Source organism: Sabethes cyaneus, chromosome 3 (assembly GCF_943734655.1).
Source record: "Sabethes cyaneus chromosome 3, idSabCyanKW18_F2, whole genome shotgun sequence".
Taxonomy (NCBI): domain Eukaryota; kingdom Metazoa; phylum Arthropoda; class Insecta; order Diptera; family Culicidae; genus Sabethes; species Sabethes cyaneus.
In genome coordinates this window covers 234,176,076-234,199,709 of record NC_071355.1, presented here as the reverse complement: position 1 = coordinate 234,199,709, position 23,634 = coordinate 234,176,076, and the positions used below count along the sequence as shown (strand labels likewise).

The following is a 23,634-nucleotide window of genomic DNA, read 5'->3' as shown; positions in this document are numbered from 1 at the left end:
ACCCGCTCGCAACCTGCGAAATTTAGCGATCTGCAGTTCCAAGTCCCGAGTCTCCATTCGGGACAGAATTTACTATGAAGGTAATAAACTCATGCTAAAGTCACTTAACATTGAATTGCCTGATTCTGCTAAGATTCCAACTCACGGCCGCTCCGGGAAGCACACCATAAGATATATGCTTCCCAGGTCACTGAGCGAATCGTTTTAATTAAGGATATGTTCGTTCCTACGATAAAACTTAACCTTGACGTGGTGTGGGGTTTTTAATCAGTAAATAAACAGCGGTTACGCTTAATTCTGAATGTGGGTATATACATATTAGAAAACTATTGTGAACTATTCAATTCAGTGTTCTAGAATGTATAAAATCATCTTTATAAGCAAGGAAATTTAGATAAAGTTAACCAGGAAGAAGGTGAGAAAAAAGGTAGGAGCAAAATAATAAAAATGTTTGGTTAAATTCATAAATCCCGAAGGAAGAGAAAAACGACAAGGTATACAGCCCTATGGGTTGTACGTAAGGGTGACGTAGGACTATATCAGAGCATTAGATCAAAAACTAATGCAAACTGCATTTCTAGCATATGTAGGGGAGATAGCTGCAGGTTGAGACCAATTTTGTTTTCGGTCCACAAAACTTCATCAAAATGTTTCAATTATGAGTGCTATACATCATTGGAAAGGTATTTCTATTCGATTCAGAAAAAAGTGCAAAATACTTGATTTTAGAAAAATAAAGAAATTATGGTCATTTCCGTGAAGGTCTTTAAAATTCGCAAAAAAAAAATTGTTGCTGCAGGTTGACACATTTTTTGTTTTTACAATAATGAAAACCAAATCCATTTTATTTGTACATATGGTATTTTTGGAGTATCAAGCATTAAATTTAGACCATTTTTTTAAATTCTGGGCAAGATAAGACAAGAGCGACCGGTAAGGACGTCAATGTTTATTTGACCTTCAACCCAGTATAAAGCATTGAAATTCACAAAACTTATTGCAAACAAGTTTAACTTGCTTATATAGCAGTTTTCAATATATAAAAATGGATAAAATCCAGAAAAAAAATTTTGGCCTGCCAAAAATTGCAATTTCTCAACTTACAGCACAACCAAGCCATTTTAACATAACCATTTTTATATCATCACAGTACATATAAATAATCTTTGATGTAGAAGAGCACTTCAATATGTATCAAATACCCGCTCGGCTCACAAGGAAAATATTCATCTAGTTTCTTCTAAACCAGCTTAAACAGCTGCAAAGGTTTAGGTTTGATGCTTAAACTAAGATTTGAGGCGCTATTTACATTCATTTAAAAATAATCGAATTTTCTCAACCTGCAGCAGTCTACCCTATGTTTATAAAAATCTACAAATGTCTTTGTTTAAGTGTCTCTTGCTCCGGTTAAAGTTTTAGTGGTTTACTTTCACAGACTACCGCTTTTTACATGCTCACATGCCAAATTTGGTTCCATTTGGTTAATTAATTTTCAAGTTATGAGGAAATTTGTGTTTCATTTGCATAGGTACACCCGGGGGGGGGGGGGGGTACAGGGGGGGGGGACCCCTGTAAAAAGACGGATGAGTCTCAGTATACCATAGAAAAAATTCCTGCCTCCAAAAACCCCTACATGCCAAATATGGTTTCTTTTGCTTGATTAGTTCTAGAGTTGTGAGGAAATTAGTTTTTCATTTGCATAGGAGCCCCCCTCCTACAGAGGAGAGGGGTCTCAATTCATCATATAAAAAAATCTTGCCTCCAAAAACACCCAAATGTCAAATTTGGTTTTATTTGCTTAATTAATTCTAGGGTTATGAGGAAATTTGTTTTTCATTTGTATAAAAGCCCACCCCTCTTAGAAAAGGGACCCCTTCCTCAGTACACCATAGCAAAAATTGTTGTCTTCTGAAACCTCCACATGCCAAATTTGGTTCCATTAGCTTAGTTATGAGTTAATTTGTATTTCATTTGTATGGGAGCCCCACCTCTTACGCCCTCCATAAAATTGCTCTCTTACCCCCTCAATAAAATTTCTATCCAACGCCATATAAATTGTTCAGTTTCGATCAGTAGTTTAGTAGTTATTACCATTTGAAATCTTTCATTCAAACGTTACACTTTTATTTTCGTTTTCACAAAGTGATACCCAGTCCCAGCGTAGTAAACAAAGACGTAGTCCTACGTCAAAAAATTTCGACGTCTTAACGTTAGCATGATTGGTCATTCGACCGTATTACGCAGCTGTACAGGCTACCGGGATACCGGGACATTTGGTAGCGGTCGGTTTTTGTGGTTTGGCGACAGATTCCTGTTATAAGTACTGCGCATTACCATGTTTTCGAGGGTTGGGAGCCGGGTGCGACTTTATGGTTTAAAACTTCTATCGACTACCGCGAACGTGCTGCGTTCAATTTGAATTTATGTACTTTGTGAACCTATCTTGGGACAGTGCATAAATGCTAGCGGGATGAAAAGTGATATTTTTTTTAAATTTTTCGTATTTATTACAATCATTATGCTAGTAACATAAGACATTGTGCATTGACTTTTAAACCGTTACTCCGAATTGACTGAGCAAAATGGTGTTACTAGTAACATAACAAAATAAACATTACTTGAATTATTTTAATTAATTTCATTTAAATTTTTTTCGTGGGACGAGCCCTGATAAACTGTTACCCACTAGTGGTCCGAGATCCAACTTTCTATTGGTTCACTTGTTGGTGGTCATTGGTTGAATAATTATTTCTTGAGTTTTGCAGAAATTTGTGCTTAAATCAAAACTGCGTGAATTCTAAAATTCTCGTATAAAAACGTGTAAATTCCAGAATTCGCGCAAAAACCGCGTAAATTCTAAAACATCACATCACATTACAACAAATACACAATCGACTGGTTTTACCGTACCACAAAAGGAACACAGGATAAATTACAAGCACACAATATAATATATGGAATTAACTGTCAAGAGTGTAAAGCTATGTACGTTGGACTCACAACCAACAGACTGAAAACGAGATTATCTGGCCACAAATCGGATACAAACATGTTAGACAAAATAACACAGATACAAGGCCAAACTACAAGAGAAATACAACCGGCACAAGTGAAGGAAAAGACAGCGATCATTACACACTGCGTAAACACCAACCACCGATTCAACCTGGAATCAGCATCAATATTAGATCGAAGCAACAAATAAACACGACTACCCATATTGGAAGTTTGCCCCATCATAACGACAGACAACATCCACAAACGCACCGACACAGAAGAAATAAGTATATGTTACTCAGCAATACTAAACATACTAAAACATAAAAATTATAAAACCCTCACACAGACAAATACAAATTAGTACGTACATAAATGATTAACACTGCACACAAACAGAATATAAACAGCTAACAAGAAATGCAATAGGAAAAATCAAGCCAAGAGTTAAGAATATCGTGACCAAAAAACTGCTACAAATGAGTGAAATTGCGACACAATTAACATATTTTAGAGATTACGGACAAACGAGTGAGTTCAAATAATATCAATTACATCAACATTAATGACTATACAATATTTACTAGACCATTATACATCCAAACCGAAAGTCAGACAACACTATAGGCCAGAAGTTACTAGACAAAGACGGTTTAAACTTTGTAAGTCATACAAAAATTACAAGATAGGCTACGATTAACTAACAAACGACACATTCTAAAAACCCTGAAGAAGATCTAAACCAGAGATCGAAACGTTGGCGTAAAATAAAACAAATCGTCCACTGCATTTAAAGATTGAACAGCCAATCCTCCAACCTGCTACTATCACAGTCGAAGAAACTCTCAAAAACATTAGTTTAAATAATTTAACTCTTCAAAATAAAGTCGTGTGATTCAATGATTATTTAAAACGTTCATTTGGCCGATCATTTGACCGACTTCCTTCGTAGTTGCGGACTTTGACCAGACAGACCAGCAAACAAGACCAACAAAACAATTTATTCTATTCGCAGTGAATTTCGTAGCATTGAACGCTGGAATTACGGTGCATTTCTTTTCCCTTCAATTTGTATACGAATTTTAGTTCCTACATTGCAGGACGCGGTACTGCACTTTTCGCCTACATCAACTTTTCTTCCATATTCCGTGTGGCAAATGGTCGTTTTAACCCATTATGACCCGGGTATACCTAAATTTAGACCAACTGAAGTGAAACTCTGTAATCTATTATATTATGGCTCGAATGTGTCGGGAAACGCAAACTCGTCATTTGGAATGATTTCCAGGGCTAAATGTCGCAGGTTTAATATTTTATAGACTCAGTTTCAAGCAAACAAATTACAAAGTTGTTTACAGATTTCTTATCGAATTTTGTGATAGACTTTACATATAAATATCAATTTACATGTCAGGTAATGCTTCGTCACTAAATGTAGACTTTTCGTGCGTTTTGGAGACAAAGTTTTTTCGCCATTTTTTCCACTTTTTTTCCGCCATTTACCACAACTTTGCACTGTTAAAAATAGAGATGAAATGACAAAAACTGACAGATTATCTCACACATACATAAGATTGATGTCTTATCTATCTCTCTTGGAGTGATATATTAACAATGCTAACTATTGAAATTCAGCAGTAAACAGGTTTTGAAGACGAGGTATGATATATCATACGCTAGAACATAATGGGTTAAGATATCGCTCACGACACATTTCTCGGCTTCCATGATAATTTACACAGAGCTAATGCACGATTTTCGAAATAACAACTGTATTTTAACTATGAGCCGAAAATTTTTGTTCAATGAACTTATGAACCAAATTCAAGAATAACAATTTTACTGCGATGCACGCAAACGTTGGTTTATAACTATGCTGAACACCACAAGCAATATGTGGTTAGTAAGTTATTCATACTATGCGTCTAGTGCAAAGATGGTCTCCAACCCAAATGTTTCGATATCTATCATAAAACATAACTCTTACTCGTTCATTCAATCTTTATTAATACTCAAATCCCCAAAAAAATCCCAAGTTTCATTCAACGGTAAGAAAGTATGAAGTATTTATATGCATAATAATGAAGGTATGCAAAAACGGTATACCCTTAACGCCCAGCGTTGCGTTTTCGCAACGTAGCGTTGGGGGACACAGGGTCAAAACTAAAAATACATGTCAGCGGCTTTTTCTTAGTTGACCTGAAAGAGAATTTTCCTGAAAGTTTCAACTTTCTATCCCTGCTGGGAAAAGTGTGGGGGCTTAATGGGTTGACAAATTAATTATATGCCTGACCTCATTAAAGGTCAAGACAAAACACGAAGTTGGTCTAGGATGAAAGTAAATTATACACCTAAGTATTCCGGTGACTCGCCAAATAAACTCGATGCAACAAAATGTCGTTGTCGTTAAAATGGTATTTCCTAAACTTCTTGTATCTTTTTCTATGAAATTGCATTACGCGTTGAAACAGCTTGTTTTGTTTTGTTTTGTTGGTAGACGTTTATAAAAGACAGTTTTGTTAACAAAACACAACTCAAGAAAAATGAATCTGCAAACGATTTTCGACAAAAATATTAATATAAAATGTGTCATACTCTGTTACCCTAGATAACGATTTCATAATTAGCGAAAGCAATCTATTTTTGGGCCAGTTGACGTCGGTTCTTTGAACAATAAACTGTATCTATTTTTAAACGCTTTTTAATGAATCAAAACCATTGATTACGCTTGTTGCTAATAAAAAATTTGAACTCAAAACAGGTATTTCATGTCTCACAGCTAATTGGATTTCTTCTTTCCCCTCCACAGCATACTGGGGACGTGACCCCTCGGCGATGGCTGCAGCAGCAGCCTCGAATCAACTGTTCGGTTCCCAGTTCGGAATGCCCGGCGGTCTCGGTGGACTAATGCCGAACGCAGCGGCCAGCTCTGCCGGCGGTTCCGACCGCTATTCGATGTCCCACTCGCACCCGAACACAATGGCTGTGGCCGCATCGCAGGCGGCTTCCCTGGCCGGTTTGCATTCCAGTGAGTATCCAATCCACTACATATTTGTTGTTTGTTAGTCATCGTCGGCAGTTGAACGGGCGAAGGGGCATTGGGGGCATCACATGATTTGTACCGGCTGAATAGTATTTTTCAAGTTTTGTGGTTATATGATACGCGGAATTCAGAATGGTGAGATTAGTTATCGAATCGCACAAGAAGAGGAATTCACCTGATTTTCACTTTCAGTTTACGATTCGTTTGCGTGAGAATATTTGCTCTAAATACTATTGTTGGTAGATTTGCTTTGGAAAAACGGCAACAACGCTGTATGTGTATAAGTATCGATGAGATATGTTAGTCCAGGTTGTCTGCCTTATTAATCACAAATTTTGTCATTCAGTGCTAATCGATGTGGACTGTGACTCTTTAAGTTGTATTCATAACATAGTTAAAATATGATGACACGTCAAGCCGCTGTCCATCGATTTTCGGTTGACTCACAGTTTTTTTCGAGAGTCTTTATTTAACGCGGCATAATGACTCATATATTTTGCTTGGAACGCATTTAACATTTAATAAAAAATTACCTAAACTCTAGACGCTATCAATGCCAATCGAATGCCACACAAATTCCATCAGCCATTTACTGGTCGCTCCTATCTGTCCGACAAATTTCAAATCACAATCAAACGTACATGATTCACTAGCACTAGCTGCTGGAAGCAATTTAATCGTATGAGTATTCATGCATGAAAGTGCCATGCAATTATAGCTTTAAAGACCACGTAAATTTATGCAAGCAATAATAATTGGCACGTAATAGCCTAAACACATGCAACAGCTTTAATGCTATTTTCGGCATGTTTGTACATTAAATTGTCTGCATATGAAAGAACTCATTCATTTGATGTCAGTTTTCATGCAATCCGAGAGTGGAAATTCAAGCGATATGTCAACCGCTTACGATGACAGCCGGATGTTAGCGACAGGGTCCATGTTATCATTAGGTTCAGATTTTCTGTGCTGACCACCGACCGGATAGATGATGGCTTTAAATGCCAACCAGATGTAGGCTGGATAATCACTCTCCTCCCGCAATCAATTGAAATCCGTTCGTCATGCTACTAAGCTGGGCTACTTTTTATTTCACACCTGCAGCAGCAGCAGCACACTATATGTACTGGGAAAAGCGCTATTGATTGAATACTCTAGTACTGTGCCGTCGCGTCACCACGCTTTGCGGGCGGCGGCGGCGGCTGCATTGCATTGTTACGGTTCAGTGGAGCTTAAATCGTATTAAAGTTGATTCGTATACGGCGTTGAGTTGACGTTACCGGATCGGGGCCACTTTCGACAGGCTGATTAATGCTCGGCACACAGCGCGATCAGTGCCGATTGCAAAAGTAAACCGTGTATTGCCAGCTGAATCGTGACTAAACAATATTGTCGGTTATGTGATTGGTGTGAAGATTGTGGGCTAAGCTGACATAACGAGAGCCGAGTTGGGGTGGGGTAATGTGGTTGGGTGTTTGTTTTTTGCTGTACAGATGAGATTTACTGGAAATGTATTCAGGTTTGAAGCGTTAATTCAAGCGAAATATGAACTGATTGTTGATCGCGTAAAAATTAAAAGCTGTAATAAAAGTCATGTAGATAGCACTGTTGGAGGTAAAAGTTACATTCCTATCATTTTTGTAATCATTTGTTGTGCACGTGTACTTTGTTTATACATTTCCATGTTGCCGGTAGCATGTTTTCGTTCCTGTGAATCGATTAATGTGAAATTCGTGAGATAGAATTATAGATTCATTCACTTCAGAGTATATCCATTTAAATTAATTGGATTAATTTGGTTCAACTGCTTATTCAGATGCGCTTCAAATTGCCCATTAATCCGCCGCTCGTAAACTTTCTGGGAGTACTTTTCAGTAGCTTTCCGCTGATGATCGCTAGACGTTCAACAGTATTTTCCTCAATGGCTTTTAGTTGTTGGTAACCCGCGTGTTTGAGCCGTCTGAAAAGCATCGTTTATCAATTAAAGCGCCCAGAATCCTTTCCATTTTTTGTATGAATCTGGTTTAGCTGCATCACTGCTTTTAAGAAACTGAGAACAGTTCGAAATATTAAAATTTACCCGAAAATTCAATTTTACATATTTGCCTTCCAGTTGGCCTCGAGGTGCTACCTAATAAACCTAATAAGCCAGTCGTCGTATGTTCGTATTTCGGCTGGGAGAGGCTGTTGGAATCAATAGGATCGTAGCAACTGACCCTGCAATTGTCCTGCATTCTTACAGCTGGCTGCGAAATCTGTCGTATAAAAAAACAGAAGGTCAAGTTTCGATAACGGAATGTAGCATCTAGGCTTTGTTTTTTTTTGTATATTTTCATCTTGACAGCTCGACCGATCTGTAGTAGCAAAAAGATGGCGCACCATGCCGTCATGCCAACGTACTGGTCGACTTTGCATTACGTTCAGTTGAGTCATCAAACATTTTGGTAATATGGCACCCGGGCTTTGACGCGCTGTTGCACTTTTTGCAAAGTGTCACACAGTGACAGTAGGATTTTTTATTCGAAACAGATGCTTACTTTAATATTACCAAATGTCGTTGATGTACACTGTTAGGCAAATTAAAGCTGTCCATCAGATTCCTTAGATTCTTCTGTGGATCTAACTCTTCTCAGGACCGTTCCAGGGATTCAAAATAGTTATTTTTATTGGTAGCACCAGTTTTGTCAACCCTGGAATTGTAAATCGCCCACAACTTGATGGCGTTGAGGTCCGGACTTCATGTTCTTTTATGCAACAAGACTGGAAGAAAGACTTGGTAGCATGCTTCGGGTTATTGTCCTGCTGAAATACGAAATTCTTTTCAAGGCCCCTCTGCACTAGCGCAGTCTGCAGGTTTTCCCGCAGGATGTTGATGTAGAAATCTGCCGTCTGCCGTCATTATACCGTCGATTTTTAAGAGGCTTTTCGCGATAAACACCCATATACCATCCCATTTCCTCCTCCATGCTTTACGGTGCTTTGGATGCAGCGCTTCTTAAGCTACTCAGCTCCTCTATTTCTACTAATTATAGACAAACGTAGGCCATTTCACCAATGCGAATACCAGTGCGGCTTTCGATAGGGACGCTGCATGATGGACCTTGCAGATGCACAGATCCTCAATAAATTCCAAGAATTCAACTTGCAGACTCACCGTTAGTTTATAGACTTCAAGGCGGCGTACGATTCAGTTAAATGAAATGTACTGTGGGGCAGATTATGCTTGAACATGGTTTGTCAACAAAACTTCATCTTCTTCAGCATAGAGCCGGGGTGTCTCGTGCTGTTTCAAGCACTCGTCTCCATTCAACTCGGTATTGGGCCACTCGTCGCCAATTTCCTAGTCGTCTCAGAAATCGCAAGCCGCTTTCGACCTGGTCGAGCCATCGTGCACGTTGGGCCCCCCTGTTCCTGGTGCCGGTGGGGTTGTTGAAGAGGACTATTTTCGTCGCACTGTCGTCCGGCATTTTTACGACGTGTCCGGCCCACCGTAGCCTGCTAACTTTCGCTAGATGTACGATGGGAGTCTCCCGAAGCAGTGCCTGTAACTCGTGATTCATACGCCACCGCCACTCTCCGCTTTCAGGTTGTACTCCGCCAAATGTCGTCCGCAGCACTTTCCGCTCGAACACGGCAAGGGCGCGTATGTCCGTGAGCAGCGTCACGGCTTCAAGTCCATAAAGAACTACCGGTCTAATAAGGGTTTTGTACATTGTTAGCATCGTGTGGCGGCGTACGCTTCCTGATCGTAGCGTTTCATGAAGGGCAAAGTAGGCCCGATTTCCCGCTTGGATGCGCCACTGTTTCTCCTTACTAGTGTTGTTGTCCAAGGTCACCAGCGATCCCAATCTAATCTAATCTAATCTCTAATCTCACACTAACGCAGCCAATTCTTGAAGGCATCCTGGAAAATGACGATTACTTGAATCAATCATTTTTCTTGTCAACGGCCAGGCCAACTGCGCAGCATGTACCGCAGAGAGAATTCCAAGGAATCAAGTGGAACCAGAAAAAATACCTAATTCCATTAAACTCCTTGAAATCAAGGGGAAGGAAGGAAGCGTGGACCTCCCGTACCAAACGCTTCCCATATACATAGATAATGATTTATTTACAGTCGTAGGGAGTATCTTTGCTAATAAAGGTTAAGTGATACTCCGGACCCTCAGGGATGAACTAATGGCATTTAGACCAGAAGCCAGGCTGCAATTGGCCAAGGATATAGCGCCTTATTTCGCTCTCTGAAAATAGATTAGTTTGCCAAAAATATTAGTTTAAATCATATAATACTTGAAAATAAAGTCGTGTGGTTTAATGGTTGCCTAAAACTACATTTGTAAGGTTAGGAACTGAAAACCGCACGACCCCGCACCTCCTAGCTTGGCTACTCAATTATACAAATTGAAGTATTTCCAGGTATGGCCACGTGGAGGCGCTAGGTAGGGGCTTGGGATGGCTAGAGCTATATTGGGCGCTTTTTCCTAGTTGCCTTCCCCATTTCATACCCCCAAGGTCACCAGCGATCCCAAATACACGAACTCATCTACCACTTCTAGTTCGTCGCCGTCAACCGTCCGTGGGAGACGCGCGTTTGTTTCCTTTGAGCCTCTTCCTTTCATGTATTTGATCTTCGACGCATTTATTTTTAGCCCAATTTTTCTAGACTCCGCTTTCAGTCTGGCGTAGATTGCCTCCGCCGTCGCAAAGTTCCTGGATATGATATCGAAGTCATCTGCAAAACCTAGAAGTTGGCTACCTTTGGTAAAAATCGTGTCCCGTTTCGATGCTCGCTCGTCAGATCACTCCCTCAAGAGCGATGTTGAACAGCATGCAGGATGCCCTCGCCGCGTCTCGAAGGAACTGGAGCGTGTCCCAGAGATGCGTACGAAACACATCACTCGATCCAATGTAGCTATGATTAGTCGCGTCAGTTTGTCCGGAAAACCGTGTACGTCAATTATCTTCCAGAGCTTGTTTTGATCGACTGTATCGTATGCTGCTTTGAAATCAATAAAGATGTGATGCGTGGGCACGTTGTACTCCCGACATTTCTGCAAGATCTTTCGGTTAGTAAAAATTTGGTCCGTAGTAACATGTGAAAAAAAGGCAGATAGCGGCTGCCAAAAGGGCCTTCTACGGATTAGGTAGCCAGCTGAGGTCCCGTAGCCTGCAACTCCGTACAAAACTCGCGCTCTATAATACGTTAATTCGCCCGACTGTACTCTACGGCCACGAAGCGTGGACGTTGAAAGAGAGATCAATTCTTGAAGGAGTGTGGCGCAGGCGCATGAACCGTAAAATATACCAAGTATACAAAGATGTGGATGCTCAAAGAAGCGACTAAAACACGGCAGGCTACAGTGGGCTGGCCACGTAGAAAGGATGCCGGATAAGAGACCAGCGAAAACAATATTTAGCAGAGTACCCGATAGAGGCTGACGACTTCGCGGCAGACGCCGTACCCGTTAGATGAGCACTGTTGACGAGGATGCTAGAGCAGCGGGCGTTAGGGGCAGCGGAGAGGAGGTGGCTCCTGAATTCGGCTTGGATTCGATAAGCGGATTGTCGCCGAAAAAGTAAAGTAAGGCCATTTCACGGTGCCTAAAACCGCCCATCTGCTAATAAAAATTCATCCCTCTGGGCTTGATGGATCAGCTAATCAGGTGTACTCCGGGTGGCGGATAGGTGACAGATATTAAGAGAGTTAGGTTTTTTGTTTTCGGTTTCTGCCCGTTGCAATCTCTTTATGTGAGCAGAATTCACACTGCCCGGTAAGAGTTTGTCGGACGGTGTCAGACGAACGCAGGCGAAAGGTTCGTTTGTGTCGGACGACGTCTGACAGACAATTATTACCGGATTCAATTGTGGTTAGTTCGGCAAGGCAATATCTACTCAGTTTGCTCGTGAGCTGTACTGAGACCCAATTAGCAAAACGCTACAGTCCAGTACCTGCTAATAAAATTGCTTATACGTTTTTAATTAGTTGAAAATCGTTGAAGTCTAGTTGTGTTCAGATCGACCTATCAAAAGACCCTGCTATCATCTATATTTTTGTTCTTTGCCGTTCACGTGTTGCCCTATCCTAAGGATACTACCCACACTTTTAATTTTTACTTCTTCCTGCTATTTCCTTCGTCTATTGTAAAGATTGTAAAGATTACAAAATATTAGAAATGTATAAAGGTCTTTGCTTAGCGGCACGGGTTGACGTGGAACTACGATGTAGATTTTTAGTTATCTTGAGCAAGAGAAGCTCCTAACCTTCCCAGACGACCTCGATATCATTACTAGAAACCTAAGAAACCTTGGGACGGCGGAGGCAATCTACGCCAAACTAAATATGGAGGCTGGGAGGATTGGGTTACAAATCAATGCGTCCAAAACCAAATATACAGTAGGAAGGGGCTCCAGCGAAAACAACATTCACTTCCCACGGACAGTGACTATTGACGGCAATGAACTGGAAGCGGTTGATGAGTTCATATATGTGGGATCTCTGGTCACCGTCGACAATAATACGAGTAAGGAGATTCAACGATGCATTCAAGCTGCAAGTCGAGCCTACTTTTCTGATGATGATGTACAAAACGCTAATCAGACCGGTAATCCTCTACGGACCTGAGACAGTAACTTTGCTTACGGAAGGGAAGACATACGTCCTTGCCATATTTGAACGTAAGGTGTTGCGGACTATTTTTGGCGGAGTACAAACGGATAGCGGAGAGTGGCTTAGGCGTATGATCCACGAATTGCAGGCACTACTTAGAGAGTTTCTCATCGTACATCTGGCTTGGGAGGTTGGGAGACTACGGTGGGCCGGCCACGTCGCAAAGATGCCGGACGTTCTCTTCAAGAATTCCACCGGCACCAGGAATAGAAGGGCCCAACGTGTTATAGATGGCTCGACCGGGTTGAAGTTACCTTGTATGTGTCGAGACGTGCATCGAATTGGCGACGAGTAGCCAAGGACCGAGCATAGTGGAGAGCGATTCTTTATACGGCAAGAGCCACTTAGGCTCTCGGCTGGTAGAAGAAGGACATTTTTTAATGCTCAATAGTTTATTGCGGAAATTTATGATGTTTGCTAGGTGAGGTAGAGATTAAATTTACCAAATTCTTGTGCTCAGTGTATCATCATTTTTCAATTTATTAAAATTTGTACAGGGATACCTCGATATAAGACAGCCTCGTTATAATACAACCTCGATATAAGACAATTCGATATAAGACAATTTTGTCTTATATCGAAACAAATCCCTTTGACATAGCTGGTAACGATACCAGAGCTGATTTTCTATTCTGAAATCGGTGTCATGAAGATGTACATTATTTCAAAATAACCCCAAAAATAGTAAAAAACTAACAGTTCAAACAATAATAAATAGTTCAAAAACCGTAAACACATAACACAGAGCAAAACTGGCGACCGCTAATGCAATTTTTTTTTTAAAAAACCATGTTTCGATATAAGACAATTTCGATATAAGACAACTTTTAGAAATTATAAATTGTCTTATATCGAGGTATCCCTGTAGTCATAAATACTCAGACCCCCTAGTGTCATCGCACATTTCTGTATAACTTATAACACCAGTTAACTTTAATCGAATATGGCTCTATACGCAGTCATGACGTAAACTATTTTGAAAAGGGAGGAAAAGTAAATAAAAAGAAAAAACACACCCGGTGATGGTTTCATCACGAGACTTGCCGGGGTGACTGTCGACAACGCAGTGCTTATTTCTATCGCACTGACTGAGTAGATAACACTGTATCTTCTGTATCTCACTGTATCGGCGTCAGCAGTAGACACAAAGAGCAGTCACACGAAAATAATATCGTTGCATAGTAGTGTGTGATGTGTATATGCACATGATAGATTTGGGAGACTAAAACAAAACTAGGTATTAGACTACCTAACGGTAGTTTAGTGAGTGAAACATTCGGGTACCAACTGAAAGAACGTAGGCGCGAGTTGTAGCGTAGAAATTGCTTTTGCCACAATAAAAAATGAAAAGCTATTTGCGCTCAGTGCGTAAATCGCCACAGGACTACCCATTCTTTGCATCAGACACTTCCTCCGTTTCCAAAATATAAAGTTATAATCAATTAATCAGGGTTATCATTGACAACACTGATTCGCTCTCGTCAATATATTCGAAAATAGTTGAAAACACTTTATTATGACAGATTTATTTGCAATATGATTGCCCTCCAATAGGAGAAGTTCAAGATAAGTTCATTCATTGTTATTGCTTAGACAATTATAGCGGATTTGCATACAGTCAAGTTCTGTCATCTCTTCTTCCTCCTCATTAATTCATCATTATCAACGCATTGTGGCACTAGCGTTGTCCACATGGACTCTTTCATCATTGTCACAACCACATTCTCTCAGCCTTGGACAGACTTGGCTCTAACTGCCCCATCTCGTGCTGCAAACGGAAACGGAATATAATTGCCATCCAATTAACATGTGTGATTCCAGTTAAAAATTATTATTGTCCCGTGCAAGTTTTCTTGACACTCTGCTTTTCAGTTATGTTTCTACTTGCCAGCAAAGCAATACAAACGAAAGTATGTAAAGAATTCCGTAGCTAGTCTTTGAGTGGTGGAGAACTCACCAGGAAAATCTAGGCATCACGTCACGTGGTCGAATATTCCATACAAGACTTTAGTTTCGAATAAATTCTTTAGTGTATCGATATCAATCTTTTTTCTCTTTTTTTCAACGGTTTACTCTCAAGACATCAAGTTAGTCTAGATTTTATATTCAAATGGTTAAATCGTTCAAAGGAAAGACATGGTTTAATACTTTCACAAAATTATTTACTTTCAGGGCATCAACTTCATCTAGCTTTTTTCGAAATCAGTAATTCCTGACCTGTTGGGATGGAAGGACTCGGTTACTCTATTCTTTCGAAATGAACGAAATTGCAGGTGTATAAAATTATCGTACCCGGCTTGGGAAGCACAAGCGTACTTTCATGTGATTGGCTGATTCGTTCAGTAGTGGCAGTGCCTAATATTTATGCTTACTTTAACTGACTCGATCAATTTGTATTATATTCTCCACATCAATCAATGCATAACAAATTTTCTGACCGATCTATGTAAATACATCTTTGAAATCCATTGAAAAATGGCTGAGTTACGCAAAATGTAACCACTTTTCGTTACATGTTCATTTCTCATCCATCTAGAGTGCTTCCCATGTAATTTTCGCAAATTTGAATGTAAAGATTTGAGTGGTTTCCTACAAATTGTCTAATATGTATTATTGGCTTTGTTGCTTACAGCCACATGTTCGCCGCATGAAGCAATCTTAGTCTCGCAAATAATAACGAGATAAACTCATTATCTGCGGTACATATAACAGTTCTGTGCATCTGCTAGCCGTTATACAAGCGAAAATCGCCATCACGTAGGTAGATTGAGGCTTCTTTTGATTCCGTCAAGCTTGATTATGATAATGTTTTCATGACCAGCCGCATAATTTCTTTCCTATTAAATCTTATTCAAACCAAATTAGGCCCTCCCCTCCGACAAGCAGGTATGCTTGATTTGTTTCAAGTGGGCGAAAGCGATTTCTGGCCCGCCCTATGCCGCTCGATAGCATCGTATCGACCGCGCTCGCCAGTATGTTCACGATTACGCCATAAATCCATCAGTTATGTGCTGTGCGGCTTGTGTGGCAGTGAAAATTCGAGTCACGTTTTCAACCTGGTTGAACTTTGGAGCAGCAGCGTAGATCACATGAATGTGATCCGTAGACCTAGATCATCTTTTTCTCCGGCATTCGGGTGGTTTGCTGTGCTTCTTTGAATCACTTTGTTAATGTTTCGTTATACAACAATGTTTCCTAATCACTCCAATACTGCTCAAACGCTGTGCAGAGTAATTCTGACTGTTTGTTGTTTGATTTCATTGAGATTTTTTTCCAATTCCGTCCTTCCACGGAAATTCCGATTCCGATAGTAAATCCAGTATCAATGTTATTTACTTTATCGAGGTCAATGAGATCAAATCATCCCAACCAATCCTACATAAAATGATATGCAATCTGATATACATTGACCTCCAACCTCCAACCGCTCCCAACCCCCTGTTGCATCGGCAAATGACGGCCACATAGCTTCCTATATCAAGTTCAAGGTTGTCTGAAATTCTGTTGCCACTTTAAATATCGGCTTGAAGCCGGTTTGATGTTCGAATGTTGGTATGTACATATGTATGTATGCATATGATACGCTCCACGCTCGAACACATTATGTGCGTCGTTAGTGAATTCGGCCGCGTGCTGAGAAAGGGCCTTATGTATCAGTACCGTCATCATCACCGTCATCATCGTCAACAGCACATCACCATCAACCGAATCGTTATATCAAAAGCCGGTTTCCATTCATTGTTAAACGCACGCTTTCGATCAAACATGTTTCGTGTGAGTCGGCACTTGTGAAGTTTTGTTCACTGTTTGTGTGCCGTATGTTCACAAGCTAGGATAAGCATTAATTTATATAAACTCGGGGTAACACGCCGTGAAGTTTATGTCCAGGGTTAAAAGCGCTTTTTTCTGTATTTATTCTATTAATGCTTTCATCGCAAAAGTAATGTTTAATATATACATACATACACAATTGTGGTTGCGGTTGGATACCGCTTACAAATTGTTCACTTGTGTGAACACATACAACATACTTTTTTATGTTGCTCATTGTGTCGTAACTGCATACCACCCTCGAAGGGCACTCAGCGACACCCACGCTGTATACACTATTGCATTTCATACAATACATATATTAGTTTGATACATACAGATGGCGACAGAGGAAAATGTTGCGGTTCATCGAACCGGTTAACACTCATCGTAAACGATCGCAATGAATGCGTTTTATTCCCGTCTTCTACAAATACTACTGCTGAAAAGTGCATTCAGTTATGGGGTGCTTTCGCACACAAATCTGTTATTTTTCGCTCTCTTGATCATTGAGAAAAAGAGCGAGTGTTTGAGCATTGTTCACACAGTCTCACAGTTCCTCCCCTTCCGAGCGACTCACACGAGTACGCATTCGTCACAATACACATACTGCTGGGTGAGTTGTGAAAAACAAGCGAGCGCGAGAGCGATCGGTCACTTCTCCCGTTCTCATTCATCGTCCACATGTTACTCTTCGATGACAGTTTGCTGCGATGGTATGTGTGCTGCCGTGCCATGCCAGTTGCCGTTGGAGTGGTGCGACATTCTGTGTTGTGTTGTGTTGGTGGTACACCGAGAGAAATAACTTGTTAGCAAACACTTCGGAAGGGTTGTATCAAAACAAACAATGATTTGTAAAAATTTATGAATGTACATACTCTCGCTATGTTGGATAATGCTATGAGTGGATTCTAAAGTGTGTTTAAATTGAAGTAGTTTGTGGGTGATGTAGAGTATTTATCACTGTTTTACGCTATGTGAATAAGCTTTGCTGGATTGAACTTACCCATATTACCCATTGTACTTGTATTAAAATTGTTTTTTTATTTTGGTTATTTTTCTTTTGAAATTAGAATTTTTTTACAAAATCTTCCATGATGATGAAATACTTCAACAACCAAAACCATGGAAAAACCATGTTTTACCTCATGAATTAAAAGATTTTTTTTGTCCGTCAATTTCTAATTTTATAAGGATAAAAATTTCACGATAGGGTGGTTTTTGTTCCTAAGTAATGACCGAAAAGTCATCAATGTCCCTGAATATTACCTGTCTTAAAAATCCGTTTAAATATTTTAGCATTTCGCAATTAAAAACTTGTAATTGCGTAAATGCAAGTAACTTTTTTCGTAACTCAGGCAACATAGGAAGAAATCTCAAAAAAATCGGAAAAGTTGGGAATGTGTTCTGAAAAGTGCTTATCTTATCTTTTCGTATCACTAAAATAAATTTAATGATAGATTTTTTTCGCTCTTGACTCATTGTCGAAAAATTAATGTCCGAATAGAAAATATTCTAATTCCATCGAATTTTCTTTCCATTATAGGCTGGTGGTCCATGGCGCAGCTAGCGGCACAGGACTACTTTGCGCGGCTGCAGGCAACCGGCATGTCGCAGCTACAGTTTCCACACGGTGCCGATTTGGCCGGTGCATTTCCCGGCGGGCTAGGCCTCGGCGCACTCGGTGCGGCCGGTGCCGGTGGCGCAGGTGGAGCCGGCAGCACCGGTGGCGCCGGCAGTGGAGGAAGCAATGGAAAAGGCTCCGGCGGTGGTAAAGGCAAGAAACGGGACCGAAGTAGCAACAGTAACAGTAGCAATGCCAGTAGCAGCGGAGGAGGCGGAGGAGCAAATTCGTCATCATACAAGGTATGTTTCAAGAATAATTATTCAAATGTATGATAGTAATAACATTAACATTCATTTGTCAAAGTGGATGAACTCAGTCAGAACGAAAGCACAAAGTTTTCCTCTCCCGTTTACCACAGGTTCGGTGTCCCTAACTTCTCTACTTCTCTGCTGTCGCTGCTGTGTAGGGAGTGAAATTTTCCGTTTTTTCCGTCATTTATTTAAGCACTTGAATCCTACGCCATAAATGAGTTTTCCCGGGTAACCAAAGACCGCTCGGAACTTTTTAGTGGGATGGGTTTCCGCCGGTAACCCCGCAGATAAGGCTAAAAAGTATCGTTGTAACGTGCACGGCACGCGGTAGGAATCACAGATGAGGCCAAGATCTCCGATGCTGTGCCAGAGAGAACGAAAGAGGACATAGGAACAAAGCAACATAGTGTTGTTGTTGGTTGCAGGAAAGCTTTATTTCACATTTCTCATTATAATTTGATGCCACTGTTGGCTGTCTAACTCTCGGACGCCGCCGCCACTGTTTGTGTATGGTCGGAGTGGGATGGGGGGTGGCAGGGCAAACGCTCTTATTTTGCGGCGTACCCGACCCTGCCCTGTTGTCCTGGGGGTGCACATTCGCGGAATCGTAATTTATCTTGCGTTACAATCCACGCAATGCTGTGAAAATTCACCGAGCGTGGGATACGAACGAAAGTGATGGATCAATAAAATTATTTAATGTCGAACTAGAAATGAGGTGATTGGCCATTCATGGATTGAGTAGCAAAAGTCGCGACGAGGTGCCGACTATCGAATCAATGTGAAAATATAACTCCTTTGTTTTGGTTTGGTTATTGCCACTGATTGTAAGGCCCGGGGCGCTGCAACGTCGCCGACGGGGGCTGCAGAATTGTTGTGCTGTTCCGTTTCGTTCCCTCGAACCAATACAGCAATTGACGATCGTAAAAAGCGTTCATGGCCATTTAAGTCGATCGTAACTTGTCATAATCTGTCGTGTTAGTTAGGAAATTTTATGCTTTTCCAATGCCCTGTGATTGACGTCTATAAACAGTTTTTCTGTTCACAGAATCCAAGTGATATTATCGTTAGAATTGCATTGGTGATTGATTTGAATTTTCGTAATTTCAAGCTTTTATTTCTGGTCATAAAATTTATGTACCTAGATTATATTGATATGCTTGTCTTTTTTGGTAACATTTTACTACCGATTTAAGCGAAATGCATTTTTAGTATTGCTTGTTTTATATATGTATGAAATTTTAGTAAAAGCTTTATATTTGGTACGAATTTAAATTTGGTATGTAACAGGTCAAAAGACTGAAAGTTTGCACGTTACTTTTACTTTAATTTATTCTATCATCTTTTTAGAACTGCTCTGTAATATTTGGGTGATATATGTGAACTGCATTACTATTCACTATTCCAAACTAAAATAGAAAGATTAAGAATATGATTTTGGTAATACATACCACTAATGATTATTGTTGAGAAAATTTTATTGCCGTTTTTGGCACAATCGGGATGTGTTATTAAATTTCATGCCCATCCCACAACGTAACATTCTCTGTTATGCAATGTGAGAGCAGCTGAGAAACTAACTTTAGATAGTTTGTAATAGTCAAACTTTGCGTCGACAGTATATTCATAGACGAATCTTTGGGAGTACAAATATTTGGTCTAATTGAGCGATTTCGTGTATTTTGTTTTACCGGATAGCACTTTGTAAAAACAAATAGGGTGCTAGGGGATGGATTCGTCTACGGCGGCGTTCATCTACTTTCCCGATATAAAGACGAATAAACATCATTAGAAACAACTTTGATACGGATTAAGCATAAGCATAGGATACCGCCCGTGTGCTGCTACTCCGTTATTGACCGATGAAAATTGCAAAATGATGGCTGGAAAAAGCATGCTTGGGACAGCACACCGTTCCTCATTGCGTAACCTTATCAGGTCCCTGCATGCTGATCAATACCGACGCCGGCCACGGTCCTGGTGGGATGGGAAGGAATGTTAGTCCAATACTTGTTGCTACTAAAGACCAGGGAATCCTTTGCATCTTCACAAGCATTACGGGAAAGGAACTGTTGTTAGTAGAAGGGAGAGCTAGATAAAGATCCAATTTAATTGAAAAGTAATTTGTCGAAAACTACGCGCGGTATCGGTGGGAAATAATGCAACAAACGAGGCACATAAATAAACGACGCCAAATTGCCATACGAAACACTGTTCGTTATGTAAACATCATTTATTTGAAATTAATCTGGATGTACGAAAATTTTCTTGTAGTCATTAATTACGAAAAATAAGATCAAAAATACACCTTTTTTGTAAATTTAATCAAATTAATAAATTTAATAGAATGTAATGGTACTACCATAAACAACCGTGATTTGTTAATTTTTATCGAAAAATACTATGCACATGCAAGATTCACGGTGGCTTGAAATCCAGATGAAAATTAAAAACCAGGCACAATAAAACGAGCCAATATAGTCCCTAAGTTGATAAGCATTTCCTCTTACCAACGCTAATATGCAGAGATATAGCGCCCTACGCGCTTAGAACCAACTTTGATACGGATTACATTCAAACTATTACTTGACTTTAATATTTATGGAATGCCTTTTCGTTATCGACGAATAGATAATGTTTTGAAAATAAGTTAGGTCCATGAAAATCGAAAAATTTTCATTAAAGTTTTCTTGGAACTTATATTTTGATTTTTTTTAATATTGTCTTCGACCATCGTCTCACTATACCCGTTTGGCGTATAAATTTTATGAAATTTTGGGACACCATTCGGTAAAAACCTGTACTGTAATTAAAAATAACAAAACAAGAGTAAAATGGTGGCTTCACTCTGTCCAAAGTCCAAAGTAGAGACTCTATATTGCTTCCTTGTGGAGCACTTCGAAAACATTCTTAGGCCATTACAAATATTTAAAAAAGTTTTTGTCCCTCCGGTGTTGGGCCACTGAAGGGGGGGGGGGGGGGCGAAAAAAAATTTTTTTTATTTTTTAATCGAGCAAAAAAAATGGATTTTAGGCATTTTTACTTGAAGTTTAAACGTGAAAACAAAATCTATTCTTGCATTTATTACGCTGTTATTTTTCATGCAAAAATCTACGAACAAAAAGACAAAAACGAAAGAAAATTTTTTTGGCCGAGTTTCGGAAATTCCACTGTTTGAACTTCCATTTCTATTTAGTGCAAGAAGCGTTAACTTAACTCGTACACTCATTTTTCGAGTTTTTCAAGCTGTAGAGCCCACAGACAATTGATTTTATAAAAAAAATTTAACTTATATCCTACACATTATTTTTTTGCCCCCAGATTTTTCAAGTTAATTTCCAAGGGGGGGGGGGGGCGTGACAAAAACTTTGAAAATGATTTGCAATGGCCTTATTTCGAAACGCCTGACTTTTAATTCGATGTCCTATGTCCCTTTTTTTTCTAAAAAGTTTTGCAAATTAAGCTGAGGCAAATTTTTAAACTATGTCTTTTTCGAAATATTTTTCTGCATTTGGCATAACGGGTGACAAATAAAATTATGGATTTTTTTCTCAGGCTGCCAAAAAAGACAGAAATACATGAAGAAGATCTCATTTACCGAAATTAATGATACATTGTCCGTTGTTGAAAAAAAATTAGTGTACATTTGGAAACGGTCCGTAAACGAATGTTCCGAAGGCGAAGCTTCCGTTTGATGTCGGAACAGAAGCGTTGTACGGTCGCCATATCAACTTTGCAAATGCATCGCTTGATTTTATCAATCAAAAATCGTTTGAAATTCGTGGCTCTCCAGTTATTTTTGTACACCAAAGAACTCAAAGTCCCGAAGAAATCTTCGTTTGGGCGCACTGAGACAGATTTTTAGGGTGGTGGTTTTTGGGTACAAATGGGATCGAATGGGTATTCAGGAACGATTGTGGTTTTTGGCGTAATGCGATGATGCTCTATCCGGCCAAAACACGTATTGTCCATCTGCATGATGATGTTTTTGTACAAACGGGATCAAAATTTTCTTTAAACATTTTTCTGGTGCACATCTTAATTGATAGCCAAACCAGATGGCTTGTTGTTGAAGACACGAGAAAGAGAACGATGTCCTTCTGCGCCCATAATTTTGGCTGGTCTTTCACTACCTTGCTTGTGAATAGTTGTTAGGCATCTTAGGATTTGGTAAACAGTCGAAGCCGCAACATATTCGCTTTTTAAATGTTATACCGTATACTTTTTGCCGAGATTACTATGGCAGTTCGTAGAAATGTACAACGCTCCCGAAATGCTTCTTGTTTCGAAGCCATCCCGAACAGGAGCGAAGAGCAAAATAATATCAAAATGTGTTATTGGAAATCGAATACCTCATATCAAAATTTGGTCTTGTTTTGGCTGACATAGTTGGTAAAATAACAAAAAATAATATCAAAATGTTACTCCTTTAAGGCCAAAAGAATAACTACCTGAGTTATTTGAACAACAAAGCAATAACATGACTGTATTCAGAGTTTAAAATAACATATTTTAGTGTTATTAGGTATTGAATAACAAATGCAGTAGTATATGAGATATTAAAAAATCATTTTATAAAATATTTATAATCTAAAATCTCTTTAATCAATAAAAAAAATTGTATGATATATATCGAATGTCATTTTAAGGCTAAAATAAGATATGATAAGAAAATCAGTTATTAAACTCATCTTCCAACCACTGTTTTCTATATCTACTCAATAACAAAATGTGTTATCATTGTATCTCCATATCTATTTAATAACAAAATATGCCATTATAACACAGTCTGTTCGGGTTTTTAAGCAAAACTGGGCAAGCATAAACAAAACAAAAAATATTGACAAAAAGAGGAGAGAGAGCGCGCTAACACATACATACTCTTATTTCTATTTGACCTCGTTTGTTGTTGAGTATAGGGGCCTTGAAAAAATTCCAAAATTTTAGTTGTCACCCGTTGCTTTGCAATTATTATTATTATTTTTTTCAAAACGGATCTTTCAATGCAGAATATTATTTTCATAACTCCGTAAACTTTCAAACGCCGTAAACTAAACGAGTTTATATTACCTACTTGCTTTATTTCTTGGCGACAATCCGCTTATCGAATGTGGGTCGTATTTAAGAGTCGTCTACACGCTTCTCGATCGTGGACTGCCACTCTCCAGTCGCTCCTACCCGAGCAGCAGAAAATTACTGAAGAATACCCGATCCAGATATTTTTTGGTGAATAACTGCA

General features: G+C 39.5%; 1 protein-coding gene across 11 annotated transcripts in view; it reads left to right on the top strand.

Annotated features, from left to right (window-relative positions):
- Positions 1 to 23,634, top strand: part of LOC128743934 (uncharacterized) — a 150,976-nt gene that overhangs the window by 98,515 nt on the left and 28,827 nt on the right. For all 11 annotated transcript variants that reach the window (XM_053840638.1, XM_053840645.1, XM_053840646.1 and 8 more), the window contains exons 3-4: positions 5,807 to 6,025; positions 18,064 to 18,383. In XM_053840638.1, the coding sequence (XP_053696613.1) occupies positions 5,807 to 6,025; positions 18,064 to 18,383 (539 nt within the window). The remainder of the gene's footprint in view (positions 1 to 5,806; positions 6,026 to 18,063; positions 18,384 to 23,634) is intronic.